The sequence below is a fragment of the Podarcis filfolensis genome, assembly GCF_964270895.1.
Source record: "Podarcis filfolensis genome assembly, chromosome: 4".
NCBI classification, from domain to species: Eukaryota; Metazoa; Chordata; class Lepidosauria; order Squamata; family Lacertidae; genus Podarcis; species Podarcis filfolensis.
The window spans coordinates 48,294,116-48,306,661 of NC_139607.1; the positions used below are offsets into that span (position 1 = coordinate 48,294,116).

The 12,546-nt window shown below is 39.1% G+C and overlaps 1 protein-coding gene across 3 annotated transcripts in view; it reads left to right on the forward strand.

Annotated features, from left to right (window-relative positions):
* KDM6A (lysine demethylase 6A) overlaps positions 1 to 11,731 on the forward strand; it is a 101,743-nt gene extending 90,012 nt beyond the window's left edge. For 2 of the 3 annotated variants that reach the window (XM_083612504.1, XM_083612503.1), the window contains 5 exons: positions 68 to 255; positions 1,605 to 1,746; positions 6,993 to 7,119; positions 9,126 to 9,296; positions 10,809 to 11,688. In XM_083612504.1, the coding sequence (XP_083468630.1) occupies positions 68 to 255; positions 1,605 to 1,746; positions 6,993 to 7,119; positions 9,126 to 9,296; positions 10,809 to 10,838 (658 nt within the window). In that variant the 3' untranslated portion in view covers positions 10,839 to 11,688. Of the gene's footprint in view, positions 1 to 67; positions 256 to 1,604; positions 1,747 to 6,992; positions 7,120 to 9,125; positions 9,297 to 10,808 lie in introns of all 3 variants that reach the window. The other variant, XM_083612506.1, reaches the window with a different exon arrangement.
* The last annotated feature ends 815 nt before the right edge of the window (positions 11,732 to 12,546 follow it).

Consider the following 12,546-nt stretch of genomic DNA (forward strand, 5'->3'; position numbering starts at 1 on the left):
GCATTTTTTTGATGTATATAGAATATTTCGGTTGATAAATATTTACATTCATCTTTTCCTGTTTCAGAAACAATATGAATTTTCTTTTGGGCTCTTGGTGGCCTAATTTGGAAGATTTGTATGAAGCCAATGTCCCAGTATATAGATTTATTCAGAGACCTGGAGATTTGGTGTGGATAAATGCTGGGACTGTACATTGGGTTCAAGCTATTGGCTGGTGTAACAATATTGCCTGGAATGTTGGCCCTCTTACAGGTATGATGATGTGTCTTTACAGTTACACAAATACTTCATAAAAGCACTGACACAGCTTTCAACAGACCACCCACATTTTTCAAAATAAGAAGCCCTTAGACTGTGTGATTTTGCAGAGGGCATGAACTAGAATAATGCATATGACAATTCCAGATCCTAACAATCATTCTGAAAAAAATCCAGAGGAAATAGACTTTTATTTCCTCTGGATTATATATATAATAGATCAGCTCTCCAGCGTAATTTTACATCAAAAGTACCTGTTTGTAACAGAACAAATTTGGATTAATTTATTTATTGTCAAATATATATGTAGGAGTCTGGATGGAATAACATGAGATGATCCGTCCGCATTTAGATAATATTTCAATTTAATAGGACTAGTAAGAATAAGCTTTCTGCCTGTGTAGCCCCTTTGCTCCCCCTTCATGGCAGGAACAGTCCAGGAAGTTGTCAGTTAACTATAGTGTCTCATTTTGTCTGAACCAGGAAGCTGCTTACCAGCTTTGGAACAAGCTAGGGAATTCCTCCATGGTTTGAAGTTGGCTTGATATCCTGTCTTTTTCCAAAACTGGTAACCATAATTCCCCAGACGAAACAGGAAACTATCGTTGATTAGAGGCTTCCAGGTTTAATCACACCCTGTACAAAGGGAGGAACAAACAGGCTGCATGTGTGAAGAAAGGACTCATTCATTTTTCGGCTTATTAAGACCTGGTAGGATTGTATGAAGTAGCAAAGTCAGATGTCATATTCCCTCTTTGTGAATATGCTGTGTGCACACATGCCTTCTCCCTTTGCACATTGCCACCCATCATCCATCCTGATTCCTCAGACCATGGCTTGCTGTGATGTCCGAATTGGCAAAAGCGCTTCTTGCAGACCAATGCTGAAAGGTGATTTAAAGCCGAGGTTGGTGAGGTTTGCTGTTCTGGATACCAGAGGAGGAGGATAGATGTACGGCTTTTTCTAATGCCCCAAATCATAGTGTGGAGAATGTGATATCTGAATGAAGCCACAAATTGTCAATATCTGAGGCAATTAAAAACATTTTTTGTTCTGCAGGAATATGATTTCTTTACAGAAGGCTACACTTAAGAGACAAGGAAATTTCAGTTTGGTTCTTTTATGTGTTGCTAAAGAAAGAACTGCCATTATCATATTTCTCCCCATTTTCTATTTCGGTGTGACATACACAAAGAAAAAGTCTACCAAAATCATTTATTTTGGAAACTGCTCAGAGGTTTTGAATGTGACTGTATATATATTTTTTCTTAATTGAGAATAACTACAGTGGTATTTTCATATCTAATCGGTACCCTTACTTTTCTCTCTTTGTTTTATTGCAGCCTGTCAATATAAATTGGCTGTAGAACGGTACGAGTGGAATAAATTGCAGAGTGTGAAGTCAATAGTACCTATGGTTCATCTTTCTTGGAACATAGCACGGAATATCAAAGTCTCAGATCCAAAGCTTTTTGAAATGATCAAGTATGTACATTTTAAATCACTATGCTTGTTAATTCAGAGTGTGGTAGTCAACTAACTTTTACTTGAAGTACATCCATTGAAATTAATGACTTTGACTACTTTAGGTCCATTCATTTTAATTAGTCTACTCTAAGTAAATGTTAGTTGAATTCAACACAGAGTTATTACCTTAATTTACTGATTGATACAAAGGTACAAAGAACAGAGTTCTTGGTGAAGCAAACTAGCTATATCCAATGGATAGATATATTTTTTAAAAAATGGCATGACCCAGTGGTGGAAAATGTGCTGTAAGTTGCAGGCCCAGAGTCTTCACCTGATCACATGGAGGCTATTTCTGAGCATTAGTTTGATAAGACAACATGTTAATGATAACTCTGCCTTTGCTGCTAAATTAAATATATGTTTTGTTTTTTAAATATTAAGCATCTTTCTGAATGAATAATGCAACCAAAGTACAACTTGCAATAAAATGTTAAATAAACATGACACCCATCATTCCCACCATTTTACATACATTTCAGTTGTAAACAAACCCCACAGTTGCTTTTATATAAAAAGGTGACACATCCACACCAGTAGCAAAAACCCCCGAAAAAAACAAACAAACAAAAGTGTTCTGGCCAACAGCAAGCATACTACACTCTAGTGGCTGTGAGCAGCATTGCAGTGTAGAAACACCTACTGAACCGACACCAGTTTTCCCTTTCAGCTGAAAGACTAGAAATTACTGCAGTCTCCCCACCCCCACCCCCTTTGGCTTTCACTGTTCTGATTTTATGTTCTGTATGTGAATAGCTGTAAGAAAAATCCTCTGGGTCTGTAAGTCAGATTGTTGGGATGGCCATTCGCATGGGCAGGGTGTCTAATATTTTCTTTGGCTTCTAACTAGAAGCAGTAGGTACTCTCTTCTCTGGCGTGAGAGTTAAATTCCCAGTAGGATTGTAGAATACATGGTACTGTTTTCTCCACTCTTTCCAAACTGTCCTGGCTATAGAGCTTGGTGACAGGTTGTCAAGTTTCTGCTGATCCTCCTCAGGTGACAGACTGGTGCGGATGTTTTTCACTCCTTCTCCGTCCCCTCCTTACATGAGGGCATTTCTCTCCCTCCGTCTCTCTCTCTCTCTCTCTCTCTCTCCCCCCCCCCCCCATGTTATGTTGGGAATTAGAAGAAAGGAATAAAAAGGGGGAGAAAGATACCGGTTAAATTGCCAAAAACGAGAAAGAGATAGAGAGACAGATAGATAGAGAGACAGACAGATATTTCAGTGTACAACTCAATAAAATTGCCTATCCCTAATATAGCATACTGTGTTCACATTTTCAGGATATTATTGAATAAATTAAATATGACTCAAAACATGTTTTCATGTAGTTATCAGCAATGACATTGGTGCAGTTAAAAAAAAAAAGTTGCATTTGGAAGACAACTTAAGCATTCTAAAAGAGCCTATAATTAAAATGCAACCTAACATTATTCTAAAAGAAATAAAAAGGAGACAGAGCAGATAATGGGGTAGCGTTCAAAGAGGGAGGAACCTGAAGTTTGGAAGAAACCAAGTGCAGTACAAAAAAGGCAAGCTGGAAATAAAAGCTAACAACAGAGGTGTCAGGAAAAGTAAAGTGGCCTCTTACAAGTACACAACACCAAAAGGTGGTTCTAGGAAGATCATTCTAGTAAATATTTCATGCAGCAATTGGGATCCAATGTTAAAAGGATTATAACAGGAAATTGGGGGTTCTGTAGGTTATTTGGAAGGTTTGTGGAGGGAGAATAGGATTGAGGGTGAAGCCTCTGTCAGGAATCCTAAACAGGATCCTAAACAGCCACTCAGTCTGCTTTGTTGTGGCCTTTCTCCAACATTCTTTGACTGGCATGGATTTCTCTTGATAGATGTGTGTATAATCAGGCATGTATCACTTAACCAAATAGATGGGGCACACAAACATTAATTCAGCCTACTGTACATTATTGGTAGTCAGAGCAAATACCAGAGCATATCAGTTGCCAGAACCCAATAAGCCATTAACTACACTGTTCTTTTAATCTGAAACAAAGATTTGTAACTTTCCAAGTTTCCCAACAGTCAGGACAGACAAGCAGACATTGAGGTCAAGGGTTGGTAATTTCCCATCACAAATTATTGTATCTCATAGAATCTTCTGTCATTAAACATTGAGGAACTCAACTAAGTAGCTCTCATCTGTGCTGAGCATAAATTCTTCACTGTTGTAATACTTTGGGCATCAGAGAAATAGATGGGGGCAGAACAGAATGAACAATAGAGAAAAGAACAGGAAATGATTGCACTGAAATAAAGACATGAGCAATAATTCTCCATTTCTGCCTCAAGAGAAAGATATGTTAGCTGATGGTGTTGACCTTTCTTAGCTGTAATTTCCAATCACATTTGCCTGCTCCTTGGCCCCATCAGCCTGTATTATAAATTGTTTTTGTGTCATACAGGAGTGGTTGGGTTTTAGGTGCTTTTTGTTAAGATTTTTATTTTTTAATTGAGTCTATAGAATGAAAGTAACTTTTGACAAATTATAAAAAGGGGGGAAACTTGGGGTGATATTTCTGTTAAGTAGAATGTGCAGAAACACAACACTAAGAGGGCATACATTTTTAGATATTGAATAATAGCTCAAAGGTAGTCACAGTAAATATTGTCAAGGGATTAATAAGTATCAAACTGAGATTAGTATATTGATTGATATTGTTGATTAGATGCTATTGTGTCATACAATTAAAGCCCTATTCTTTTCTAAGGCACGACTGATTTTTTTCCTCTTTTGTCAGCAATGATTTGAAATATGATTGGTGGGAGGGAGAGAATTTGAGTTGAGATGGAGCCCAGCATTATTTGAATCATAGAGCTGTAGTGTTGGAAGGGACCCTGAGGGTCATCTTGGACAGCCCCCTGCAATGCAGGGATATAATACCATTTATCACTGATATTCCATTGGCAGTTAAACTTTTAAAAAGTTTTCAGTAATGGGTCAGTTTGACCTAGGGAAGATTAAAACACAAACACTTTGAAAAGCCTTACCAATGTGAAGAGAGCCCTGATTCTGTTTATGCCATCTTAGTTTAATACAACCACCATTGGAAAACCAGTCATGCTTTCTTGCTAACCCCTTCATCACTTAACTGCTGGAGAGGGGGCAGAGCTCTCTTACTTCTCTCATTAGAGTGCCTTTAGGCTCTGGAGTCCATGGCTCCCATACTTTTCCAGGGCTTCTGAGTCAAATAACTATTGAACATAGGGGCCCTGGAGAACTACCGTATTTTTCGCCCCATAGGACGCACCGGCCCATAGGATGCACCAAGTTTTTTTGGGGGGAAATAAAGGGGGGAAAAAATTATTTCCCCCCCAGGCGCTTGTGGGGCCGGCTGTCCCTGGAGCTTGCGGGGCACGCAGCAGGGAGAAGCCTTCTACTCCCCGCTGCCCGCCTGCAGACCAGGTCCGGGGACAGCGGGAAGACACGCTGCACCTCCCAGCTGTCCCCGGAGCTTGCGGGGCAGGCAGCGGGGAGAAGCGCTCTTCTCCCCGCCGCCCGCCTGCAGACCAGGTCCAGGGACAGCGGGAAGACGCGCTGCGCCTCCCAGCTGTCCCCAGAGCTTGCGGGGCAGGCAGCGGGGAGAAGCGCTCTTCTCCCCGCCGCCCACCTGCAAACCAGGTCCGGGGACAGCGGGAAGACGCGCTGCGCCTCCCAGCTGTCCCCGGAGCTTGCGGGGCAGGCAGCGGGGAGAAGCGCTCTTCTCCCCGCCGCCCGCCTGCAGACCAGGTCCAGGGACAGCGGGAAGACGCGCTGCGCCTCCCAGCTGCCCCCAGAGCTTGTGGGGCAGGCAGCGGGGAGAAGCGCTCTTCTCCCCGCCGCCCGCCTGCAGAACAGGTCCGGGGACAGCGGGAAGACGCGCTGCGCCTCCCCACTGTCCCCGGAGCTTGCAGGGCTGGCGGCGGGGAGAAGCACGCATCTCCCCGCCGTCAGCCTCTAAACCACATCGGGAGACAGCGGGATGGCGGCGTTCCGCCTCCCCGCTGTCCCCCAACCTTGTGGGGCTGGCGCTGCGCCTCTCCTGAAGCCTGGAGAGCGAGAGGGGTCGGTGCACACCGACCCCTCTCGCTCTCCAGGCTTCAGCGAAAGCCTGCATTCGCCCCATAGGATGCACACACATTTCCCCTTCATTTTTGGAGGGGAAAAAGTGCGTCCTATAGGGCGAAAAATACGGTATGTTTCCAAGGGTTCTTTGCACCCAATATACTGCTGGTGGTGCTTTCTTATTGGCACCCTAAAAGACTGATGGAGACAGAAAGAGGCCTTGAAGATGCCCCTATCCCACTGTTAGGGGCAGGGGGATTTTGGGGGAGAATTGATAGGGATTTTTTAAAATTATTTTTTTTGCAGTCTTCTTGCACGTACTCATAAGACTTGTGGTACTTTGAACACTTTCGAGGAAAGTGCAAAAACTAAGTCTAAAACAAGTAAGAGACAGAAGGAACTTTACATATCTTTAGCTGTCAAGTAAACACGCTTCACTTAATTATAGTGCACCATAACCACATCAAATGGGAAAGATACCTAGGCCAAGTTATTATAAACACCCATTTTAAGATTATCCATCGATTGCAGAGGACATCCCCCCCAAATCAACATAATTTGTAAATGAATCTTTGGTTGTTAGAAATGCACACTGTCAGATTGTATATTTATCTTGAAGTTCATATTTACTGGCTTCAAGTCCTACAAATAGTTATACAAATAGCAAAGAATGGTGTGAGATTTGATGCATTAAGAATGCTGCAAAATAATATAATGAAGGTGCCTTTAAAAATTTGTATGTTTGATAGTTCATTTTTGTTAGTTGTGAGGACAATACTCAGTATTGTGGGATAGCCACTATTTCTAACATTAGTTATTTAAGGGGTTGGAAATAGCATGAATAGACAAACTAACAGATATGGTTTGTAGGGGGAAATTATGTGTATTAATTCTTTTTTCTAAATGACATCCTTTTATGTATTGAGATTATTTTGAACAGTAAATATGTGTGTATTTTAACAATAAAAATGGAAAAATGTTTCTGTGATGCTACTGGTGTACTCCTATATCCAACAGGAGAGGCAGTCGTTTGTCCTTTCATAGTAACAAAGTTTTAAAAACAATAAAATTCAAACAACAAATTCATAAAACAGTGTTAAAATGTATAATCATTTGAATTATTCTAATATCTGTTGCAGGTATTGCCTGTTGAGAACTCTCAAGCAGTGTCAAACTTTGAGGGAAGCTCTAATTGCTGCAGGAAAGGAGATTGTTTGGCATGAGAGAACAAAGGAAGAACCAGCTCATTACTGTAGCATATGTGAGGTGAGTAAATATGTATGTGCTGTGGGTTAATATTTGCTTACAGTTTTAAAATCTGATTTCTGACTTAATCTCTTAGACCTTTCCCCAATTGTTTGCACTTCAGTAGTAGTAAAGTATCCCACTCCTCCTCTTCTGTGAATGGCATCTTTAGCTCATTTGAATCAGTCAAAACCATTCAGCAGACTAGTCATGCAGCTGATACTGGGAAACACAAAAAATCTTTCTCCTTTAGAGATGCAATCCCAGAACTGCAAGTGCGTTGTGGATCACTTGCACAGCAAGGGAAGCTAAGGGATGGATAGTGGCTAGCAGAAAGTTTTAGACTATGCAAGTTCTTGGTTTGAAGGAGGAGAATGCCAGATTAGAACATGTCTCTAGTTTCCCTCATCACAGAGATAGTAAGAAGGTGTATACTTGCTGTGGAAGAAATAATCACCCTCTGAATTTCTGGGCAATTGACGCTTCTTGGATGTCTTCTGGCTCCAGAAGCAAAGGTGTGGCTGCATGTGTATATAACTGGGTTTTATTCAGACTAAGTTAGTTGAACTTTGATTTTGATGGAGCACAAGTCAAGTCATGGCTAACTTGCCTCATTGATTTCAGAAGGAATTGAGGCAACTAACAGGTCTAGTTTGATATAATGCTAAATCCTAATTTGCTTAACAAACTGGCCTGGTTCACCCAACTCTAAGAAACATGCAGGATCCTGTCATTCCTCCCTGGTTCTTTTTACTCCTACACTGAGCTTAGCTTGTCTTTCAAACCTGTAGCCATGGCTTAAACATGAGCCCAACTTGTGGTTAGTGAATAGAAAGCTTAACCACGAGCCTATGTTCAGGCTACATGTTAAGCCAACACTTGGTTTAGCTCATTGTGGTGCAGGAGCAAAAATGACCAAGGAGGAGCTAAGCAACTGTGACCCCACACATTTGCACAGTCTCAGTAAGCCATAGTTCACCTTACACTGTCATGTGAACCAGGCCAATGATTTAACCACAAGTTTTCCCACAGATGATCAAACAAACCATGGGTTATTTGTCCAGAATTTGATTTTCCTTCCAGCTAATCCCATATTGCATATTGCTTAGTGAGCACATGAGGTGAAGTAATCAAACAAACCATAGTTAAGGAAAGGTGCTATGTTTACATGTAATGCCTAGACATAGTTAAAGGAAAGGCTTTCAAAGCATGGCTTCAGATTGTGGTTTGTTGGCAGTAGGCAAACCAGAGGTAGGTAAGCTTCTAGGCAGGGTTCAAATGATTTTTTTAAACCCACTGTTTAATAAAACATAGTTTAAGAAACCAAGGCTCATTATGTGAAAACCAAGTCCCTGTCTTGATCTACTCTATTGATTTATTTGGTCTAGCTTTACTTTACCCATAGTAGTACTAGTGTTGTTTGTTTTTTACATAGGTCTATTTCAAGTTACTGGACTAGTGGCATCTCTCTTTAAGAGAAGAGACAGTCCTTTAATTTCCTGACCTGCCTTATACTCTACTATTGCTCTTTGTGCCTTCAGTATCAAAGATCTTTAGACTGACCTGTGAGGGTTTCTTCACCTCCAATACAAAGTGTAATATGGGTTTTATTATGTGAAGGCTGTCAGTAGAATTTATTCTTCTGAAATATGCTGGGTCTTGATAGCAAGATGTTTTTACTTTCCATTGTACAATATATTATCAATGGCCAAATATTTATACAGGGTTTGAAAACTTAGAACTTGCTCCACACATAAAATAGCATGTCATTTCATGGCTGGGAGCAGCCCATAAGCTCGACTTTGGATGGACTCTGGCTACTAGATTTCAAAAGCGTTATGCTGTTTCATTCAGAATTACCTCCTTAATTTCCTGCTGCCACTACCCAGCCAAGTCTCAACTGTTTTTGCCATTCTAGCTCAGTTGCCTATATAATATATGCGATGCCAAATTAAGTCCAGGTCTAGCTCTGCTGTCACATTCATATTCTGCTACAGCTTAGTTTTGCTTCCTTTTTGTATCCACAGGTGGAAGTCTTCAATTTGCTTTTTGTCACAAATGAGAGTAATTGTCGAAAAACCTATGTCGTACATTGCCTAGACTGTGCACGAAAGATATGTGGGAATCTGGAAAACTTTGTGGTGCTAGAACAGTACAAAATGGAGGATCTGATGCAAATCTATGACCAATTTACATTAGTAAGTAAAACTGTATTTGTGAGGCAGTACTTTATTAATATATGCCAACAGTTTGAACATACTGGTTGTGCTATTCTTGTGTAACTATATGTTCTACTTGTTACAAGAAAAAAACTTGTGCCATTTAGGCAATCACTTACTGTATATAATATAATTAGAACTTCAGGAGAATCCTGGGTTATGTTAACTTATTTCATTGATTTACTACTAAGCAAAATCTTGGGAGCAACTATATTGCATTAATTTTGCTAGAATATCAGATGTAAAGCATGTGGAATCCTTCATTTGCAACTGATGAGGTACCAGAATAAGCAAATATGTATTATTTATTTATTAATAAAAATATGTATGTACTGCTATATCACAAAAAATATCAAAGCAGTTTACAACATTAAAAAGATAAAAACCATACAATAAAAGCACAAACAAATTAGAAACAATTTAAAAGCAAAACACTTTAAAACAAGTGTCAATAAACCATTGTGGGAGATGTACTCTTAATTGCTTCCATAGGCCTGGTGGAATAAATAAGATTTCAAGCTGGCACAAAAGGTGCCCGCTGGATCTCTATTGGCTGAGGATGCCACGGACTGGGCCAGTGACACTAAAGTCTCTGTTTCTCTTTGTTGTCAAATGAGCCTCACCAACTCAGGGGATAACCAACAATGCTCCAGCAGATGATCTTGGTTGACTGAGCTGGGATTCAAAGGTTCAGGTTATCCCTGAGCTACCCTGGCCCTAAGTTGTAAATTAATGTAAGAACCTTGAACTGAAAAAAGGCCTCAGCACTCGCCCTGACAACACTGGTTCAGGGACATGGATTGAAGAAGTTTATTTGTTATTGGGAAGGAATAATTTTTAACCTGTTCACTTAGAGTTCCTAAGTTGGAATGTCTGGTGTTGGGAAGGGAAAGCATATGAGCATTGGAGACAGGTTGGAAGTTGCTTACTGACCTTACTTTGGCATGGATTGGGTTGGAAGAGAACACTAAAATGAAAAACAAGGACTCCAGTGCTACTTCTAGTTGGATGGGCTTGGATCGTATATCATTCCTCTGTTCATGTCAGGGTAGGGGCCACTGTAGCCCAGTGTACCTTATTCCAACCTATCCAAAAAGTTAGCCAACCCCAAGAGCAGATATTCATGGACTGTAGAGGGAAGGAGAGATGGGAAAGGCATGTTCTACAAATACTCTTCTCATTCACTGAAAGTTTGGGTCCATACCATTGTGTGATGGTGAGAATTTGCAGAATGCGTGCCTTCGAGGGAGCTAAAGAATAAGGGTAAACTGAAGCTTGTCAATAAAACTTGGAAACCCTTTGAATAAGGGGATTCTTAAGCAATGTTCTGTGTGAAATGTTCAGAAAATAGTATTGCAGCATCCAGATACATAAAGAAGCAAACAATGAACCAGTTCACTTCCGCTCTGGACTGAACAGTAACGCTTTCTAAAGACACGTTCAGTAAATACAACTTTTTAAAAGGTTCTGTATTGTGTTATCTCTTTTCAGGCACCTCCATTGCCATCATCTTCATCTTGACATTTTTCCAAGGACATTTACATAAAAACTTTTCTGATATTCAGGAAGTGACCCAGTTCTGCACCACTGATTTTTGTAGCGATCCCATAAGGCTGCTGGCTGAAAGCTGTGTCTATGCAACCTTCCAAGTGCGGAGTGTCAACCAACTGGACAGGAGAGAGCACAGCTCCTATTCCAGAATTTGAAATATAGAAAGCTCATTCAGCTGATTTTTTTAAAAAGAAAATTCCACGTTTTGTATATATCTGACAAAACTGGCAACATTATACAGACTACTGACTTGAAGACCACCTCTTTTGTATTTCTCTGTTTCTGGGCTGATGAATTGGTTTCATCTATTTTTCCTCCCTTCAGAGTTTTCTCTTGGAAAGTACTAGCATAGCTGGTCATTTCTTTGTAAGGTAGTTAGAATTTTAAGTCTTTCTTTGGGCTACACTTTTTTTTTTAATGTGAAAGGTTAGGTGATACTCTTTTTTTTTTTTTTTTACTGCTTTTATGTTATTCTGTCTTGTTTTGAAACCATGATGGTTACTTTTTGTTTCCTAAATGAAATTTAAAAAAATTAACAGCCAAGTCACAAAGATAAATGGGTTGCACATAGACTAAAGAATAAACTTCAGATTTGTGATTTTGTTTCTAATCTTGATGTAAATTTACACTATTTATAAATACATATTTATTGCTTGAAAATATTTGTGAATGGAATGCTGTTATTTTTTCCAGATTACCTGCCATTGAAATTTTAAGGAGTTCTGTAATTTCAAACACTACTCCTATTACATTTTCTATATGTACATAAAACTGCTTAGCATTGTACAGAAACTTTTATTAAAATTGTTTAATGTTTAAAGTTTTTGTATTGTTTGAGTTTTAAAAAGAATTTATGTACATTGCCCCGTTTTTGTTGATTTTTTTGAATCTGGTTATATATATTTTATATATACTCTTGTGCGTGTGTGTATATATATAATATATATAGAAAACTGAATATAAATATATGTATAAAAATTAGAGCCTAAATTTTTCTCGTTTTAAGTTTTACATCTATGGTAGATTTGAGGTGTCTACTGTAAAGTATTGCTTACAAAAGTATGAATATTTTTAAAAAATATATATGGTATGTATCCTCAAGATATGATATGTCCTTCAGACTGGTTTATTGTTAAATTGCACTTCTTGCAATTACAGACAAATATAGCTGATGCCAAATCGTAGTAGTAAGAAATGAGAAATAGCCTACCTAGCTAACAGCTCAAAAATAGTAGCATTTTGAAGATTAACTCTAGACACCTTGAAATTTAGCAAGGTATGATCAAGTAAAATAGAATTTTGATGAGACTGATATCTGAGAAGATGACCAAAAAAAGATTTGTACATTCCAGTTGCTTTTTTGAGCAAGTGTAAGGCTATATTGTCTTAAGTACAAATCATGTTCTATTACTGCTTATTTTGTAATTCAAATTCAATTGTAAATTTTAAAGACATTATAATCCTTTAGGGCATCTTATCTGTTTACAGTTTAAAGTTAATAATAGCATTTTATTTTATTAATTTGCTTCCATACTTTCTTAACTGTTACATGGAAACACATTAAATCTAAATCCAAGATCTTTATTCATCCCAGTGGATTAGTTTACTGATTCATAAAGTTCTGCATCAAGTGCACTGATAATTGCAGCTTCATAACTGTGGTATTTGATGTTGCTGA